The 20,809-nt window shown below is 46.9% G+C and overlaps 1 protein-coding gene across 1 annotated transcript in view; it reads left to right on the top strand.

Moving 5' to 3' along the window:
- The window catches only part of LOC106001530, a 153,262-nt gene that overhangs the window by 82,926 nt on the left and 49,527 nt on the right, over positions 1-20,809 (top strand). The window contains exons 5-7 of the mRNA XM_013036623.1: positions 1,597-1,685; positions 2,540-2,547; positions 20,599-20,670. Coding sequence (XP_012892077.1) covers positions 1,597-1,685; positions 2,540-2,547; positions 20,599-20,670 — 169 coding nt within the window. The remainder of the gene's footprint in view (positions 1-1,596; positions 1,686-2,539; positions 2,548-20,598; positions 20,671-20,809) is intronic.

Genomic DNA, 20,809 nt, shown 5'->3' with positions numbered 1-20,809 from the left:
GCCAGTGAGACTCTTATCTCCAATTAACTACCAGAAAACTAGGAGTGGTGCTGTGGCTCAAGTGGCAGAGCTCAGGGACAGCACCCAGGTCCAGAATTCAAGCCCTATGACTTGTGGGGGGGGGGAGGAAGTACTTAACTAGAAGTTGGTTTGTAGAAAGCCTTCCGGAACCATGCCTTTTGAGAATTTGTTTTCCCACAAATGGCTGTCCAGCATCTTGCTGGCTCATGCTTGTAATCTTAGCTTCTGAAGAGGCTGAGAGATAAAGATGAAAGGTGGAATCCAGTCCAGGAAGGAAAGTCCTTAAGACTCTTATCTCCAATTAACTGGGGGAGGAGGGGGGAGGAGGACTCACACCTGGATGTGTGTGTGTGTGTTTCAAGCATAAAAGCTTGGGGTCCTGAGTTCATCCCCAGAACCAGCACACACACAAAAACAAAAATTAAAAAAGAAAGCCAGTCACTGGATTTAGGGCTTACCCTTAAATCCAAGATAATTTGATCTTCAAGTGTGTGTGTGTGTGTGTGTGTGTGTGTGTGTTGATACTAGTGCTTGACCTCAAGGTATCATACTCTTACCTTTTTACTCAAGGTACTGGATCTCTACCACTTGAGCTACACCTCCACTTTTAGCTTTTGCTAGTTAACTAGAGCAGCAAGAGATTTTTGGACTTGTCTCCCCAGGCAGAATTATAGGCATGAGTTACTGGTGCCCAGCAGATAATTTGATGTTGATATCCTTAACTGAATTACATTTTCAATGACCCTATTTTCAAATCAGATCCTATTCCCCAGGCACTGGAGAGGAACATGGTCCAATCTGAGATGGCGCCAATGTGTTTCAGTCATCAAAGAGCTGTGTTTCGTTCTTTGCATTGCCAGCTTCTTATTCTATGGCTTTTGTCCATTAAAAAAAAAAGTCAATCATGCCAGGTGCAGTGGCTTACACCACTAATCCTGTTTAGAAGGCTGTGATCTATTCAGGAGGCTGAGATCTGAGGATCATGGTTTGAAGCCAGCCCAGGCAGAGAACACCATGAGACTCCTTATCTCCATTTCACAACCAAAAAGCCAGAAGTAGGGCTGTGACTCAACTGGTAGAGCGCTAGCCTTGAGCAAAAAGAAGCTCAGGGACAGTGTCAAGACCCTGAGTTTAAGCCCCAGGACTGGCACACCCACATAAAAAGACCACTCATGTGGTTGTCATGTTGAGTCCAGTCTCTGGCACTTGCCTCTGTTGATACCTGTTTGGGCTCACACATATGTGGATTCCATTTCCCCTGTTCCATTCCCAGAAGACAAAGGACTGGTGCCCATTCAGGGCAACTGCCAGGACTCAAATTCTCCCGAGCTGGCAAATCCAATCCATGGGGATAGGCCCAGAGCCCAAGGAGCTGCCCTTCCCCAAATTAGGTAGAAGCTTGTTTTGAGGGCACAGGAAATAGTTGATACCATCAGGACCAGAGATGGAGAAAGAATGGGTATAAGGAGAATAAATACTCCAGAATGCCTCCAGTTGTAGTTAGATATTTCGAGTCTCAGATTCGATTCTAATTGCTTTCTTTTCCTTTCCCTCTCTCGTTTTCTCTCCTCTTAGCAAACTGCCTAGTTGGGCTAGAGCTGTGGTCCCCAAAATATTTTATGTGACCGAGAAGGCGTGGAACTACTATCCTTACACAATTACAGGTAAGTCCTGCAATTTGCCCTGTGCTGCAATAGTAGCTGAAATTCCCTGAGTTGCCTCCAATTATCTGAGCAGAACCTTGTGGGGGCCTGTGGAGAAGAACACTATTAATGATATTTCTAGAGATTTGATTATCCTGACCCCCTTTCCCTTCCCACTCCCTGGGAGATGTCCACAGACTAGCTGTTGACTTGTTTTTACAACATCCTGGCCCTTCTAAATGATGTGAATTTATAGAAAAGTGTCTAATGAGTCTCTTTTGCTGTCCCCAACATCCTTTTTCTCTTGGAGAATGTGAAAAATCCTTACAATCCATTTCCCTTTTAATGCAATGATAGTACATTCTCTCGACCACAAACTGTGGCCCCTACGTTTAGACAGTTGGACTCCTGTTCCCAAACACGCGAAAATTCAAGATCCTACTTCAAGTTCCCAGTAGCAAGCTCTTCATATGGGTTATAAGAGCCGCTTTCCCACTTAAAAGATTTCTTTGATGGGTAATGAAATGCTCAGCTGGAATTATTAGTCTTTAATTCTGCTCTGACAATGCCAACACTTCGGTTTTTAATTAGCCACAAACCTATGAGCTAATTGAATCTTGTCTTATTGTCCTCATCTGGCCAACCACAAGAGCATCCTGGGAAAAGTTCCAGATTCAGTACATCATAGAGACATTCAGTGTTTATGAATAGCTCATGTTGGGGGGGGGTTCTTTACCAGATTTTAAATAATTATACCTCACTAGGTGTAATCTGTATTTGTTAGCTTTGTGGTTTTATGTCCTCCTTAAGTGTGATCTAAATAATTTTCTTTTTTTTTTCTTTTCTCTCTTCTCTACCTGGACATCTGGAATCAGAATACACAGTAAGTTTCATTTAATTTTTTTTTACTTAATGAGAATATTTAATGAGCAAGATTCCTTGTATTTGTCTTATCCATTTCATAATTTTAAAAAATAGGTATAACTCAGAACCAGAAATGGCTAAACATAGCCATTGTGTATAACATACATCATTGCATATAATGTAATAATTTGAATACTCCAATTTGTTCAAGAACATTAATGCTTACTCAAACACCTTTGATCTTGCCTTTACATGATTAACTTTTGTTTGTAATTTTGAAATAGCTTGGTAGCTTCATGGGTGGTAGTTTACTGTAACCAGAAGAATAATTGCTAGCAATGTGATAGTAAAGAGAGTATGGTATTTGTTGGTGGAAGGTGAGCTCATGTTAGACACTAAAAACCAGGAAGACATGAACAGACAGCTGCTGTGCACAGTGCACAGGGTAGACAGTCTCTGTGGCCTGATAAAATAATTTCCTTCCTGTCCTAAGAGACAGACTCTGTAATATTATTATTGTATTATTGTGTTGTTATATTCATTTGGTCATTTCCCTCAGTGGCCCCCAGGTCAAACCACCGTAACAAGAAAATAGTTAATAGAGCTGTGGGAAGAACTGATTTTATTTTATTTTTTTTTATTTTATTTTTTTTAAGGTAAAGCAGCATCAGTTTGTTTGAAAGCAAAAAGAAAGCCACAAAAGGGAAAAAAAAAGCCATTTGGAATGGAGTCCCAATAATTGGAACTTTATTTATTTTATTTTTTGTCAATCGTGGGGCTTGAACTCTGGGCCTGGGCGCTGTCCCTGGGCTCTTTCGCTCAAGGTGAGCACTCTACCAGTTTGAGCCACAGTTCCACTTCCAGTTTTCTGGTGGTTCATTGGAGATAGTCTCATAGAATTTCCTGCCCAGGCTGGCTTTGAACCACGATCCTGAGTTCAGCCTCCTGAGTAGTTAGGATTACAAGAGATATCAGTGCCCAGCTTAAAATGTTTATTTCCATCAAAATAACCAAAGAAATCAAGCACTAGTGACTCACGCTTGTACTCCTAGCTACTCAGGAGACTGAGCTCTAAAGAGCCAGCCTAGGCCAGAAAGTCTGAGACTCTTCTTTTCAGTGTACCACCAGAAAAACGAAAGTGGAGCTGTGGCTCAAAGTGGTAGAGCACTAGCCTTGAGCACCCAGGCCCTGAGTTCAATATCCACAACCAACCAAAAAACTAAACAAAAACAAAGGAAAGCAAGAGACAAAAAGAGGAATGGAGAAAAGTGATTTGTAATGTCCTCAATGTAAGGATGACAGGAACATAGTAGGAGCTCAATGCACAGTTGTGGAAAGACTGAATGAATGCATGGCCAATAGCTTGAGACACAGGCCACGTACACAGCGAGGCCTGACACGGGCTTCAGAGTTACCAAGGCCAACGGCCACTTACTACCTGCAGATCATAAGCAGAGCTCCCCCAATTGCCCAGGGGGTGTCTTCTCTGGGCTACAATCTCACCTGTCCTTTGAAGAATGAAAAACAGGAATAATATTTCAAGTTTGTCATTAAATTCAACTTACTTCACCTCCAGGGCTGTCGGTAATTCCATCCCTTCATACCCGGAGAGTAAATATCTTTTGTGAAATGATAGGAATAGCATTTTTTTTGGTCAAATGTGTCTACCTTTAGAGGAGAAAAAAGAGGGCAATAATTGTATGGTAAGATGCACATTTTAAATGTTAATGTTCACCGGGCACTGGTGGCTCACGCCTGTCATCCTAGCTCCTCAGGAGGCTGAGATCTGAGCATCTCGGTTCAAAGCCAGCCTAGGCACAAAAGTCCATGAGACTCTTATCTCCAATAAACCACTCAGAAAACCAGAAGTGGCCGCTGTGGCTCAAGCAGTAGAGTGCTAACTTTGAGCTGAAGAGCTGAGGGACAGCACCCAGGCCCAGAGTTCAAGCCCCACGACCGACTACCCCCCTCAAAAAAAAAAAAAAATCAAAGAATCACACTGGAACAAACAGCCATGTGGCAAAACTGGCCTTGGGGACTCAAGGAGGAGGGGTGAAGGAAGAGAGGCAAGGAAAAACACAGGACAGGAAGCGTGTACCCCAGAAGCCTGTCCTGCAGTGTGGAAGTCTAAACCCAGCCAAACGCTAGCAGGACCCCCTGGAAGATGCCTCTGCTTGGGTTAGGGTTGACTCAGGAGGTGAAGTAGAGGGGGCACATACCTCTCAGTATTTTCAGGAAAACTTGTTACATATCCCAGGTACGGATGGCTTCATCGGATTAGCTGAGGAGAGAATGTCATTGAAGGTAGGGGAAGACTTCCGGTGAAGGTGGCGCTGAGCCAGGGGACAAGGGACAGAGGACAGCCCCCTTGCACAGATCTGCTCTGTCGTAGTCAGCTCAAGCTGCTGTAACAAAACACCGCCAGGGGACAAGGGACAGAGGACAGCCTCCTTGCACAGATCTGCTCTGTCGTAGTCAGCTCAAGCTGCTGTAACAAAACACCGCCGACTGGAGGCAGGGCTGCCACTTCAGTAGATACTTATTTCTCCTCAGTTCTGGAGACTACAAGTCCGAGGGGAAGATGCCGGGCTGATGTGGTTGCTAGGCAATGCTTCTCTTCTTGGTGTGCAAATGATTGCCTTATGAGGGTCCTAATCCTCTCCTCGGGGGCTCTGCCCTCGGGATCCTGTCTAAACCAGATGACCTCCTAAAGGTCCCATCTCCAAATGCTCTAAGTCAGGGCTGTAAGCGGAGGTGCTTAATCCAGGCAGGTAGCATTGTGGGTCTTGGCCTCCAGAACTCCTGGAAGGCAGGTGGCAGGTGGTATTTTGAATGTCGGGTCAACATAGGCGTTGGCTTCTCCATAGGAAATCTGAGTTGGTCCTGATTAGCTCACTTTTTTTTTTTTTTTTTTTAACTTTCTAGTTTAAATCCAGAACAGCTTTTCTTGGCATCTCCCCAGGGTGTGGGGGCTGGAGCTGTTTCTCTTTCGCTCAGGTGCGCCCCCTGCAGGTTTGCAAGCGCGGGGCTGAGGCTGGAGGGAAGGGGAGCTGTCACAGACTATGTGTTCAGGCTCTCTGCGTGCAGGGTTTGTGACAGATGCTTTCAATTGTCTTCATCTTCCTGTTTAAAATGTTTTTTTTTTAAATTGTGCTCTTTATCCCCAGCCCTTTCATCCTTGTACCTCATTTTGATGTCTTTCTCAAGCTCGGTTTTTCTCAGCTCTGTATCCCCTAAAGCACAACTTCCCCAATACCCAATGCCAGATTCCCAAGGAAGAGCCTCACACCCTCCATCCCCCCCACCCCACCCTCCTCAAGGGTTGAAAAACTCCAGACCAGTTCAGCCACCATGAGCCCTGACATGTCCACTTGGGACTAGCCTGTGTCCCGCTCTGACGGTCCAGCTGGTAGTCAGACCTTAGCCTGCCCTCATTTGCAACAAAAGTCAGGCAAAGAGAATGTTCTATGTGGGGTTTTCTGGACTTCCACATTTCCCCAGTTACCAAGAGATAAAAGCTTCATCACTGCGAGAAACCCTGTGTTTACGATTCTGTGGAAATACCATGTGCCCAGGAAGTGGAAAAAATGCCTTTAACTTGATTATGGAAAGAAAAAAAAAATCTTAGTTATATAGCAAACAAAGAACAGCACGATGAATTTCCCAGAGGACAAACTGTTTTAAACCAACATAGCCGAGTCACCAAAACCAGCCAAGTGCTTCCGGACAGCTACCTTCCCAAGGAGTTGGTTTTATTTTTCCTAAAGCTTAAAAGAAAGAGAAGAGGGAGGTGAGGGTGTGGCTCACTGGTAGAACGCTAGCCAATGAGCGAAAGAAGCAGGTACTGAGTTCTAGTCCCTGTCTCAGAACAAAAGAAAAGGGGGGGGAGCCTGTACTTGAAGTTGAACATTGCTTCATAGCATCAATTCAGGCTCACTGGTAATGAAGGAGAAATGATTTTTCCCCCTTTTTGCGAGCATTTGAAGAGTCTGGCTATACTGACAGTGACCTAGAGTACACAGTTGGTATATATGCTTCGTTACTGTGACATCTCGCCACTACAGCATCTTTTAAGAAGAATCTGTGAGACAGACAAATGAATGCTTTCTGCTAGTCAAAATGTGGCCTTGTCATGAGGAGACATCCCATTGTCATTCGACATCTTAATTATTTAGGTGAAAGAGGAAGAAAGAGAACGTCCAAGAAGAATTAAGTGACTTTTTCCGGGTGCTAGTACTTGGGCTTGAACTCAGGGCCTGGCTGTCCTTAGCTTTTTCACTCAAGGTTAGCACTCTACTATTTGAGCCATGTACCTACTTGTGGCTTTTTGCTGATTAATTGGCGATAAGAGTCTCTTGGATTCATCCACCTGGGCTGGCTTCAAATCAGGATCCTCAGGTCTCAGTCTCCTGAGTAGCTAGGATTTATAGGTGTGAGCCATTAGGGCCTGCCTGTGAAATGGCTGTTTTTTGTCGGTCGTGGGGCTTGAACTCTGGGCCTGGGCTCTGTCCCTGCACTCTTCAGCTCAAGGCAAGTACTCCACCACTTGAGCCACAGCACCACTTCTGGCTTTCTGATGGTTTATTGGAGATAAGAGTCTCAGACTTTCCTGCCCGGGCTGGCATTGAACCATGATCCTCAGATCTCAGCCTCCCGAGTAGCTGGGATTACAGGCATGAGCTACTGGTGCCCAGCTGAAATGGCTTTTTAATGACAGCCTCAAAAGGTACTGAGCCATCAGAGTAGACCAGAATGGAATAAAGAGTAGGGATGCTTGAAGCTGAGCATGTGACCCTGACACAATCACCCAAGGTGAACTTGTCAATCTTCTCAGGAGTGGCAATGGGGACTAAGATAGTTCTTTTCTGAAAGCAGCAAACTCTCTCTTGGCTGGAATTTCACTCCCCATTTTGGCCTCTTAAGTAAGTTCTAGAGTGGATGAATGACCTTCATCTCTGTCAGCCTCGCCCTGCCTGCTCTGAGTTCCAGCCAAAACATCCAGTAAACCTCTGAATTACATAACCAGAGAACAGAAGTGAGCTCAGGGAGGGCTGTGTGGGTTACACCAGTGCTGCGGGACCGGCCGTGTTGAGAAGAGAATGACAGCCATCTGGCCACCTCGACTACCCACTATGGATGCTGAGAGAATCAAGTCTCCAAATGTCCCATCTTGGGGGTCATAGAGAACCCAGATTATTAGCTGGTGATGAGGTGATTTTTAGCTCTGCATCGCAATTAACCCTAACTATCCAATGTGGGCAATTTCAGTCTAGAATTCTGAGGACCTAAAAATACCCTTGCTTTAGAAATATGACCTTTTTTTTTTTTTGGCCAGTCCTGGGGCTTGAACTCTGGGCCTGGGCGCTGACCCTTTGTTCAAGACTAATGTTCTCCCACTTTGAGCCTAGCACTGTTTCCAGTTTTTTGTGATTAATTGGAGACAAGAGTCTCACAAACTTTCCTGCCAAGGCTGGCTTTAAACTGATCCTCAGGTCTCAGCCTCCTGAGTAGCTAGGATGACAGACGTGAGCCACTGGCGGCCTGGCTAGAAACATAGCCTCTTTATCAACAAGGGCATGTTAGGGACCAAGTCAAATCAATAGTCTTTTAGTTGGGGGCACTGATGAGCCAGGTAGCAATGGACACAGGCTTGAAGAAGACCTTCATGGACAGGTTAGTAGACACACAAGTCTCGTGGTGTAGACAGAGGCAGAGTGACCCAGCTTAAAAATCTTCAGCGTTCCGGAAAATCCAAATGGAGGCAAGTCAGGAACCATAACTACCCTTTAAGATGATGCATAGACAATTAAGGAAGGAGAGGAATCACTAGATTTCATTATTACAGGACATCTCAGAGCCTTTATGATCCTCATGTACACAGCGAATCTTCCCTAAAGAAGGCTATGAGGTTTTGGATTTGGTAAAAATTATTTCTATTAGGGTCAGAGCTACTATATGCCCATTAAATAGGCCACTGGGTCAGTTCTGTCATACAAAGGTTATTTTCAATATCAGTGGGCTGAGGCATTGCCTGAAGATTGGTAGTACTCACATACCTAAGTTTTTTGAAGACTGCCCCACAATAATGAACATATTTTCTTAAGACAGGTGGCATAGATATTCTGTTTAACCACCTAGGCAAAGGCACCAGTATTTTAGGATGAGGAGAGTTTGTATGAAACATTTCGATTCTGTGATGGTCAGCCTTCCATCACTATAATAAAATACCCAAGCTAATTAATCTAAAGGAAAAAAAGGTTATAATTTTGGAGGCTTCAGTCCATGCTGATCGGCCCGATTGGGCTTGTGGTGATTCAGGATGTCCTGGGGGAGTGCCTAGAAGCAGCATAAAACTCCTCCCCTCGTGACCACGAGGCAAAAGAGAGAAGAAAAAGCCAGGCTTCACGCCTGTAATCCTAGCTACTCAGGAGGTTGAGATCTGAGAATCTTGGTTCAAAGCCAGCCTGGGCAGGAAAAGCTGTGGAACTCTTTATTTCTAATAAACCACCAGAAAACAGGAAATAGCACTGTGGCTCAAGTGGTAGAACGCTTGCCTTGAGCTGAAGAGCTCAGGGACAGCTCCCAGGCCCAGAGTTCAAGCCCCATGACCCCCCACACACAAAAAAAAAGAGAGAGAGGGAGAGAAAGGAAGAGACCCAAGCCCCACTAGAACCCATATCCTGGATGTCCTAACAGCTCCCAGAATGCTACCCTGGGGACAGAGCCTTGGACTGGGGGAGACATTGGACACCCAGGCAGTAGCAGTGTCCACTTAGGAGATGAGCTGGTTGGCTGTGTGGCTGAGCTGACCTCTGGGGCTGCTCGCCCTCAGAGCCTTTCCCCAGGCCAGCCTGGAGCTCTCCCCCTCCCCGCAGCCCGCAGAGCCTTTCCCCAGGCCGGCCTGGAGCTCTCCCCTTCCCCGCAGCCCGGTAGCTCAGCACATGGCACCGCCAGGTTTGTTTATTCAGCTTTCCATTTGCTCTTACTGTTCCCAAGCCCTTTTTTGTATTTCAGAGAAAATGAATTTGGCCATTTCCAGAGGAGAGAGCCGAAGATTAAATGTGTTCTCTATCATAACAGAACTTTGTAAAGTTGTTTATATATATATATTTTTTTTTTTTAATATCATTCAGTCAGTTTCTTTTTTCTTTTTTTGCCAGTCCTGGGCTTGAACTCAGGGCCTGGGCACTGTCCCTGAGCTGCTTTTGCTCAAGGCTGGCCCTCTACCACTTGAGCACAGTGCTACTTTTGGCTTTTTCTGTTTATGTGGTACTGAGGAATCGAACCCAGGGCTTCATGCATGCTAGGCGAGCACTCTACCACTAAGCCACCTTCCTATGTTCCTATTAGGCACATTTTACATAGGAGCAGTTAGCAGGAATTGATTTTCTTTTTTTTTTTTTTGGTAGTACTAGGGTTTGAACTCAGGACCTCCTGCTTGGTAGAAAGGTGCTCTACCACCTGAGCCATGCCTCCCAAAATATTTTTTCTCTTATTTTTTGGGAGTTGGATAAATTCAACAAATCAATCAGTTAATAAATGCAATGCATCTTGAGCAATATCACCTCTTTCACCCCAAAAAAATATTTTTTGAAGGCATGTTCAAAGATTTTTACTAGCAAATTTTTTCCTTTGATTGTTTTTCCAGTTACAGTATTGGAATTATTTATTTGTATTCTACAATTTACTAATTCCTGTGGAGTTGTGTTCAAGTTAGTGAGACCAGAAAATACAACTGGAGGGATTTAATGGGGCAGATTTCTTTCTGTAAATGTCTAAGAAAGGTTGGGTGCCTATAATCCCAGCTACTCAGAAGAGGAGATCTAAGGATCACAGCTGGAAGACAGCCCTGACAGGAAAGTCAGAAATGGCGCTGTGTGGCTCAAGTAGTAGAATTCTAGCCTTGAGCAAAAGGAGCTTAGGGACAGCGTCCAGGCCCAGAGTTCAAAGCACAGGACTGGCAAAAATAAAACAAAGATGAATATTAATATAATAAAATAGTATATTTCAAATTATTAAAGTGAATGCAAAGTTGGATTTGTCTTTTAGCCTTTGTAAACCCGAGCTACTACAAGATGCCCGATAGCCTATTGCTGTACATACAGGCAGACATTGGTACAAGAATGCATCCATCTGCTGGGCTCAGTGGTACCTGCCTGTAATCCCAGTTATTTGGGAGGTAAAGATCAGAGACTGGAAGATTACAATTTGAGGTCAGCCTAGGCAAGAAAGTAAGACCCTATCTCAACAAACAAGCCAGGCTTGGTGGTATGCATCTGTGATGACTGTGAAAGGCCTAAAGAGGAGGATCTTTGTCTATGTTGGTCCTGAGTATAAAGATCATGAGACCCTGTCTCAAAACAAAAAGGGCTGAAGGCGTGGTTCAAGTGGTAACATGCCTTCTACCTGCTTAACAAACATGAGGTCCTAAGTTTAAACCCCAGTGCTGGGGGGGAAAAAATACAACTATTTTTACTGCAGAATTATAAACATGATACTGTGGGAAATTTTAATAAGAAGTGTTGTTTTCTTTTGTCTGTTGTTGCTCTGGTACTAGAGCTTGAACTCCAGGCTGCCCCTTAGCATTTTTGCTCGAGGCTAGTACTCTACCACTTGAGCTATAGCTCCACTTCTGGTGCTTTGGTAGCTAATTAAAGATAAAGAGTGTCACAGACTTTCCTTCCTGGGCTGGCTTCAAACCACTCTCCTCATATCTCTGCCTCCTGAGTCACTAGGATTACAAGCATGAGCAAACTGTGCCTAGAAGGCATATTGTCTTCACTGAAGAATTTGCTACATTGGTTTTTGTTTTTGTTTTTTTAAGGGTGTGTGTGTGTGTGTGTGTGAATCTTTTAGTTCTCAACCTAGAAAGCCACCTGCAAATTCCCCACCTGGCCAGATGGCTGCCTGTACCTGATTCATTCTCCTCGCTTTATTTACCACGCAGCCCCTTTATTTACCACGCAGCCCCGTGGCATGGAATGTGGTTGGCCTGTCTCTTTAAATTCTGGCCTCTCTTTGTGGTGTGAAGCTTATCAGTATTCAAGAGCATCCTCTCCTGATTTCTGCCTTGACAAGTCCAGCTCCAGATTGTACAAGCCTGAATTTAGTTTCCTTGCTTGGATATTTTCCTAGAAGTGCCAAGGAGCAGAGCATCCTCCATTCAGAAAACACGCTTCCATTCATGGCACCGTGGGCTTCCTCCTGCCCTTCCTCCTGCAGTGAGTTGTCAGGAGGACCCTCAATGGCTGGACTATGAATGAACAGAAGCCCCAGGGCAGGGTGCTGGCGGAGAGAAGCCAGAGCTGCTGCCCGGCCGGGCCTTGAGGTGGGCGGAATGGAAGCAGCTGTTTTCCGGCTGCCAGTCAGCTCTGCCTGGCCTCCCTCCTGCTTCCTCTCAGCCTCCTCTTCTCTCAGATCCTCCGTTTTCTTGGCCACCTTGCCTTCCTCTACAGCCAGGATCTGGGAAGTCATTCTCAGATTCATCATGTCCACATAGTGCCTTGTCTCTTTGCTTTCGAATACTTGGACTTAAGTTGGTCACCAGTGGCTCATGGCCTGTAAGGCCTGGCTACTCAAGAGGTTGACATCTGAGGATCAAGGTGGAGGAAGAGCAGCCCTCTGCTCCCGGCCTGGTTCACCGGGACAGGGCTGTGTTCTTCTGATGGTCTCCGGCTGGAGAAAGGTGTGGACATTTGCACACGCAGTGTTGTGAGCGATTCCATCTCAGGTTGACATTCTCTGTCTGCCCATGGAGGAAGATGAGTGTGAGATTATATAGTATAGTAGTAGGCACTCAGGGGCGTGGTCAGGACTCCAGATCCGAGAGAAGGTCAAGTTCAAGGGCAGTGTCACGGTCACGGATGCCAGGCAGCGCAGGTTGTTGGCTCTCAGGCATGGTGGCAAGAGAAGAACATATTGCATTTTGTGAGAGTCAAAAGGAAATGATCCTTTTAAAGGCCTAGAAATACTTCCTCAAGCCTAAGCCAGCTCTGGCCTCTCCCATTTGATTCCAAATTCCTTGTCAGGTACCTCTGTGAGGTGGGAGAATTTGGTTTAGAGATAGGTTTGGGCTAAGGTCACACACACACACACACACACAGTTACTCTCTCCTGTTATTCAAGATAGAGTCCTACCATAGCACAGGCTGGCCTTTTTAGGGTACAGGGGATTGAACTCAGAGCTCGTGCTTGTTAGGCAAGTGCTCTTATTCCTTGAACCATGCCCTCTCTGAGGCTTTTTGTTTTTAGGTTTTTGTTTTGTTTTGCTTCCATATAAAGTCTTGAGCTTGGGCTGGGAAGGTGGCTCAATGGTTGAGCGCTTGCCTTGAATGCCTGAGGCCCTGGGTTCAGTTCCTCAGCACCACATAAGCAGAAAAAGCCGGAAGTGGCGCTGTGGCTCAAGTGGTAGAGCACTAGCCTTGAGCTGAAGAGCTGAGGGACAGCGCCCAGGCCCAGAGTTCAGGCCCCACAAACAGACCAACAAAACAAAACAAAACAAAAATAAAGTCTTGAACTGACATTGCCTGGGCCAGCCCCAGACCATGGTTCTTGTACCTCCCCCAAGCTGGCACCAACAGGGATGCACCACCGTACCCAATCTCCCTCAGGCTGGGAATTACAGCTGTGTACTACCCACTGGGCTTTGAGTCATCTTCGTGTGTGTGTGTTTGTGTGTGTGTGTGTGTGTGTGTGTGCTCACATGCTGAGCACAGCTATAACACTGAGCTGCCTGCTCCCGTCCCTGAATAAATCAACTAAAAAAGAAGAAGAAAGGGAAGAGAGAGAGAAAGGGAGGGAGGGAGGGAAGAAGGAAGGAAGGAAGGAAGGAAGGAAGGGAAGGAGGGAGGGAGGGAAGGAGGGAGGGAGGAAAGAACTCCTGAGTTTGGAGGTGAACCCTGGGACTACACCAACTTACTGAAAGAAAAAGAGGTTTACAGGAAAGAGACCTGAAATCTGTTTTAACAAGCCTGGCAGGTGAAGCAGCATTATGTGGGTTTTAGAAACACCATTATAAAGATATGATTTATATTTTACTTCTGAAGCGGGTAGAGGTTTGGTTTTTTTGGGGGGGGAGCTGGGAGAAGCTAGGTGCTTTGGAGAACATCTTATCCTTGCATGACAAAGACTCTTCCGAGTTTTGCCACTCCTGTCTCTGCAGGTCAGGACTGCTTCCCATGGCTTCATGCACAGGTTCACAGCCCCACCCAGCAGCGCAGTGAATCCCCCAGGCTTTGGACCCTTTCTCTTTAAGACTTGGGTTTGCTTACAGTGAGTTTTGTTCTCATAAGTGTTTCTTATTGCCATAGCAACCCTAATCAATCACAGGACCAAAAATAGCTCTTTCATGTTTTCTGAAGCGTGTCTGTAGTGAATTGGGAATGCAGCTCTACCCTGCGTTTTGTGTGCGCCGCTTTCATTTCCCGATACTGAACCTGGGAGGGTGCTGCATCTTTCCTGGCAGGTTCCCTCACCCCTTCCCAAAGCTCCCAGCGGATGTCTGAATATTCAACCAAGGAGCATCCTTTCTCTGTCTGGTGCTGGAGGCTTTAGAATGCCCAGTGATCACTTTTAAATAAGAGGTTTATCCCAGTGGACTGCATCGGGTTTGGAAGACCAGTTAAAAATGCACAGATAGCTGAGTGCCAGTAGCTCTCTCCTGTAATCTCTGCAACTCAAGAAGCTGAGATCTGAGGATCAGCTTTGGAGCTAGCCCAAGCAGACAAATTGAGACACTTATCTCTATTTAACCAATGAAAGAGTCAGACTACAGGCATGGTTCAAGTAGTAGAGCACCAGCTCTGAGCGGAAAAAGCCAAGTGAGAGCACCCCCCCCCACACACACACACGAAGTATAGATACTGTAATGCACTAGTGTCTCAGGCCTGGAATCCTAGTTACTTGGGAAACTGAGAATGAAGGAAGAGATGACAGTTCAAGGTCAGCTCAGGCAGAAAAGTTAAGACTGCTTCTCGATCCATAGCTGGATGCATTGGCACATACCTGACATTCCACGCAATAATGGAGGCTGCGATTGGGAGGATCATGGTGCCAGGCCAGATTGTGTAGAGATCTTTTGGGCACGTGCCCAGTTGTACTCCCAGACAGGAGCTTACCAAATTGAAGGCCATGGCTGATTAGAAGGGAAATGTTTGATTTTTCTACTGCCATGGAACATAGTTCCTATAATCTGAGCAAATTTGTCACAAGTTTGTCATCTCGCTCTTTCCATGACTCAGGAGTGGAGGCCAAGGTTAGCTCAATCCTTGGCCAGGTTGGAGGCTCACTCAGGACTGGAGGTCTCTGCAAGCTGACCCATGGTTGGTAGGCTTTGTGTCTTTTGACATAGGACTGTGGTCCCACTTTCTAGTCAGCCTTCCTCCAGTCCTGGCCTCCTGGCTGCTCACTCAAAGCCCATCAAGTAGTCTCTGCTATTGTGCACCGGTGCCTCACGCCTGTAATCCTAGCTACTCAGGAGGCTGAGATGATCGAGGATTGTGGTTCGAAGTCATCCCAGCCAGAGAACTTTTATCTCCCATTAGCCATCAAAAAGCCAGAAGTGGAGATATGGCTCAAGAGATAGAATTCTAATCTTGGTTGAAAAGGCCAAGTAAGACCTGGGCACGGGTAGCTTACACCTGTAATCCTAACGGCTCAGGAGACTGACACCTGAGAATCATAGTTCAGAACCAGCCCAGGCAGGACAGTCTATGAGACTCTTATCTCCAATTAATTACTCTCCACCCCCCTCCCCCAAAAAAAGGCCAGAAGTGGAGCTGTGGCTCAAGTAGTGGAACACAAATCTTAAGCACAAAAGCTCAGGGACAGCGACCAGGTTCAGAATTCAAGGTCCAGCACACCACACACACACACATACACACACACAGTGCAAGGCCCTGAAATCAAAGCCCTCCCCCCCAAATTCAAATTCAAAGCACCAAAAAGAAAAAAAAAAAAAGGTCTCTGCTCTTCTTAAAATGAAGCATTGGATCCTATGACAGAATCTCAGGAGTGGCTGGCTCATCTCCTGGCTATCAAAGGCTGTGAGGAGCCCCGAGGAATCACACCATGGCCCTTATGTGCATGGGGGCTGCCCACCCAGGGGAGAAGCTGCCCCAGCTCAGAACCAGGGCCTGGGTCTCCTTAGCTCCCTGTTCATCGAGTGGATATCAGCTTTCCTTTCATGTTATGAGCCAAATGGCGCTTGAAGCAAGCCGAGTTCCACAGAGAACACAGGCATCTTCCAACCTTCCTAGTTTCAGGAAATGCCTGATATCTCGTGTGTGTGTGTGTGTGTGTGTGTGTGTGTGTGTGTGTGTGTGTGTGTGTGTTGGGGCTTGAACTCATATCGTTTGTGTGTGTGTGTGTGTGTGTGTGTGTGTGTGTGTGTGTGTGTGTGTGTGTTGGGGCTTGAACTCAGGGCCTTGCAATCTTGCTTGGCTTTTCCACTCAAGGCTGATGCTTTGCCTCTTGAGTCAGACCTCTCCACTTCCATTTCTTTTGCTGATTAGTAGAACCTAAGAGTCTCTCAGATGTGTGTGTCTGCCTAGATTGGCTTTGACCTGTTATCCTCAGATCTCAGCCTCCTGAGAAGTTGGGATTACAGGAATGAGCCGCTGGTATCTGGCTTCTCATATCTGCCTGCTTAGAACAAGTTTAAGTGGTTAAGTCAGGACCCTCAACTTCTTTCTCACTCCCACATTCCTGATAGGGTGTTTAGGCTAATAATATATTCCTCGCTGCTGCAGAATGATTAATCCTAGGAAGCAGTATCTGAGCAAAAGCTGCGGTGAGTTGAGGTAGCTTGAGTGACTGATACGCCATTCCTGATGTCAGTGGCTGTAGATGACCTTGTTGGAAAATGACTAAAACAGTTTGAGGGCTAAAGAACAAAGGTGTCACTGAAGAAGGGGTGGGCTGTGTTGAAGAGCCAAACACAATCAAGACTGGCAGTGTTCAAGGGACCCTCCTTCAGAAATGGTTTGCGTTCAGTGGGTGTTTCTGTAGTGCTGGAATTTGAAGTCAGGACCTGGCACCCCCTAGTCAAGCCCTGTACCATTTGAGCAACATCTTCTGTTGTGTTAGCCGGGGGGGGGGGGGCGGATAGTCATTTCCCTGATTCATCGAGAACAAGCAGCATAAAGAAATAAGCGGGTGATGGAAGTGGAGGGAAGGAAGTGTAGGTGTTTCTCTCACATGGTTTGTGTTCTCATCAGACTATGAATGGAAATGATCAGCTCCAGGATGGAGAGGGGGAAATGGCTCGGAATAACTTGGGGTGGGGACAGCCGGGGAGAAATGGAAGGCTTGCTTGACAGCCAAGCTCTGCTGAATTTTTAGACACACTAACCTACACCGGGAAGACAGAAATTTATCTTCAGATGAACACGTCATCACATTAAAATTCAAATGCCTAGAGCCACAGAGACACCTGGTGTGTGTGTGTGTGTGTGTGTGTTTATATGTGTGTGTGTGTGTGTGTGTTTGTGTTTGTACTGGGACTCGAACTGGGGGCCTGGGCCCTGTCCCTTAGTTTCTTCACTCAAATGCACCCAGGCATGCAATGTCAGGAAAGTTAATCTGTGGCCAGTTCTCAGCCTCTGCCTTCTGGCACTTCTGGCACTAAGGCCCCTACAGGTCTGAGCTGAGCTCAAGGCTGATGTTCTACTAATTAAGCTACTTGGCTCTCCTTGCATTGTTCTTACCTTGGCTGGCTTTGAACCTTGGTCTTCAGATCTCAGTCTCCTGAGTAGCTAGGATTACACGTGTGAGCCACTGTCACTTGGCCAACATTCCTGATTTTAACTTGAGATACTCAAAACATACCAGGGCTGCAGGCAGCAGCCATCAGATATCCCAAGCGGTGATCCATCCCAAATCATCTGCCCAAGGACTACACACTGGCCGCCGTGGACTGGTCTGTCTGGTGCTGGCCGATCCTCGTCTGCTTTGCTGAAGGCAGGTGCACCATCACCCGATAACACAACAACCCAAAGTCCTCAACTTAAAAATAACCACATCTGCTCATTTGCATCGGGAGCGTTGCATTTCATATTTGGGTTTTCATCCCCTAATGCTAAAATGCCTTTGCCTGACCTAGTTACGTGGTTTCGAGGTTCAATCGATAAGAGCGCTTTGTGGTTTTCTACTTGGCACCCCCAGACCCACCTCCCATCCGTTACTGGAGTGATCCTCAGATGAATTATGGGCTCAAAAGTCCAACATTGATTTCCCTCAAGTCTCTCGGCTTTGAAGAGTGTCTGTCTGCCAGGGCGTGTCTCCACCTTCAGAAGTCAATCCGGCTCTGCTGCGGGGCGTGGGCAGGGCAGCCCTCCAGGACTGGCGGCTCGCAGCCCTGCCCTGGGACTCCCTGGCACCGGGTGTGAGGGCAGCAGTTCCCGGAGAAGGTGTTGATGAATCATCCCAGGGCCTCGATCTGTATAACGGCGATTACTGGGTCGATGGCTTCGGTGCCTTCTTAGCCAGGGTTCAGGTGGCTTGAAACACTCAGATTAAGACACATCGGAGCCAGATGCGCACAGGCATGCAGTATTGGGGAAATTAGCTGGGCTAATTCCCAGCCCTTGCCCTCTGGTACTTAGGCCCATGAGGTCTCTGTTGTGGCTGTGGGGGTGAAGCCCATGGGGGGGAAAGGAGGTCTCTTATGGACGTGTGTGTGTGTGTGTGTGTGTGTGTACACGCCAGCACTGAGACTTGAACTCACTGTCCCTAAGCTTTTTCACTTAAGGTTAGCAATCTACCACAACTCCACTTCTGGCTCGTATGTGTGTGTATCTGTCTGTCTGTCTATCTGTCTCATTGGAAATAAGAGTCTCATGGACTTTCCTGCCTGAGCTAGCTTTTGAATGGTGATCCTCAGATCTCAGCCTCCTGAGTAACTAGGATTACAGACATGGGCCACCGTGCCTGGATTATTTATGGACTCTTAATGAGATGTGAGATAATGTTCACTCCAGGGTTTCTGACTCCGTGGGTCTTGGCGGAAGCCCAAGAACTGGCATTAGTAACAAGGTGAGCTAGGATGGTCCTGCCGTTACAGGGCCACACATCCTCTCTTTGAGAAGCACTAGGGTAATCATGCCGTGTTTGAACACTAGGACCAGGCTGCTCAGCTTTCAGCTGATGCTGTGATGCACTAGTTGTGTGATCCTGGGCTGTTTACTTAACCCCTCAGTGCTTCTATTCTGCATTTTGAAAGCAGAGATGAGCCGGGCACCCGGTGGCTCATGCCTGTAATCCTAGCTACTCAGGAGGCTGAGATCTGAGGATCAAGGTTCAAAGCCAGCGCAGGTAGGAAAGTCTATGACTCTTATCTCCAATAAACCACCAGAAAACCAGAAGTGGCTCTGTAGCTCAAGTGGTAGAGCACTCGCCTTGAGCTGAAGCGCTCAGGGACAGTGCTCAGTCCCAGAGTTCAAGCCCCAGGACCAACAAAAACAAAAAACAGAAATGATAATAGGATTTACCCCTGGGAGGTTTGGCAAATATGTGAATGCATCTTGAATGTGTCAGGTACCCATAGCGCGTGCTCTGAGTGTGCTACATGAAAAGCCTTTTAGCACTGGGATCCGATCAAGTCCAGTCTCATTTTCCCATCACCTACAGCCACACCTCCAACCCCACCCGGCCCCATGGAGCCCTGGGCTTGTTTTACCCATTATCCTCCAGCCCCATCTGTGGTGGCTGAGAAAGTCGCTGCCCAGCTTAGTACCAGCAGGAGGGTGTTTATCCCAGCATCCATCAAAGTCCTCTTCCCAGACTGCGCCAGTCCTTCAAAGCTCGACACCGTGACAGGACAGCGGGACCCACTGAGCCCTGCCAGGCTGGGCTCGCAGTTCAGCTTTCTCTCCCTCACTGGTCCGCCCAAGCAGAGAGGCTGCTGTTTCTGGTCAGAAACTCTGTGTTTCCACCGCAGCTACATGCTGATCATTGCCCTTGGGTGAAGGAATCCTTCGCTCTGATTCACACACACACTTGGGTTTGGTTTTGTGGGGACCAGATCCCAAGGCTTTGTGTACACACAGCCTGTACCCCACCACTGAGACACACCCAGCCTTCTTGCACTCAGTGTGTGTGTGTACACGCGCATGTGCGTTGCTATGGGGGCTTGAACTCAGGGTCTTGTGTTCATACTTGGCTTTTTTACTCAAAGCTGGCACTCTACCACTTGAGCCAAACCTCTACTTTCAGCTCTTTTGCTGATTAATTGGAGATAAGAGTTTCAGATTTGTCTACCTGGGCTGGCTTCAAACTTGTGTCTTAGATCTCAGCCTCCTGAGTAGCTAGGATTACAGGTGTGAGCCATGGATGCCCGGCTTGGATTCTGTTTTTTATATATCACTTTAGCTTTTTTTGGGGGGGGGGAGGGTTCTGTAGTGGGGCTTGAACTCTAGGCCTGAGCGCTGTCCCTCAGCTCTTCAGTTCAAAGCTAGCCTCTACCACTTAAACTACCGTGCCACTTCCAGTTTTCTGAGTGGTTTATTGGAGATAAGAGTCCTTTTTTCTGCCCAGGCTGGCTTTGAACCGCGATCCTCAGATCTCAGCCTCTTGAGTAGCTAGGATTACAGACGTGAATCACCAGCGCCTGGCTCACTTTAGCTTTTATAATGTCACTCTTAGATAATGCTTATGATTCCTGTTTGAATACTAGGGTTCAGAGAAGTTATATGACTTCCCCAGAGTGAGCTGTTAAACAGCAGGTGTGTCTGGCCTGAGTATTCTGTGACTATGGAAAGGTAAAGTGAGGTCTGAGCCATGGTGGTCTCTCCCAGTGCTGGAGCCTGACCCTCGCTTCAAGGATTTGCTTCTGTATAGCCAAGTGGCAGGATCCCCTTGAACATACTCCTTCTGGAAATACTCTCTTGGGCCCTGTGGCCTTCCATAGCCATGACTGTCTGTGGTCTGACTGGAGAAATCATAATCACGCTCCAGCGGCGGCTTTGCGTATCTAAACGTCGTGATGGATGTAGTACCTTGGTAATCTTGCTCTCAAATCGTGCTTGAAAGGAAGGGAAAGTCATGCTAATGGAAGTTTCCCTTCTCTCCACAGTGCTCCTTTCTGCCGAAATTCTCCATCCACATAGAAACCAAGTACGAGGACAACAAAGGGAGCAACGACAGCGTGAGTAGCTTGTGACCTTGTGTGCTGTGCAGCCATGCCGGTTCCAGAGTCTTTATGACCAGGGCGGGCGGCAGAGTCTGCGCCCAGGACCTCTGAGATGTCCTGTTTGGCCTGGTCCCTGTGGCTCGTTGAGATGTGC

The sequence above is a fragment of the Dipodomys ordii genome, unplaced genomic scaffold (genome assembly GCF_000151885.1).
Source record: "Dipodomys ordii isolate 6190 unplaced genomic scaffold, Dord_2.0 Scaffold7, whole genome shotgun sequence".
In the NCBI taxonomy this organism is placed as follows: domain Eukaryota; kingdom Metazoa; phylum Chordata; class Mammalia; order Rodentia; family Heteromyidae; genus Dipodomys; species Dipodomys ordii.
The sequence above is the reverse complement of the archived record's forward strand: the minus strand, read 5'-3'. Positions and strand labels throughout refer to the sequence as shown.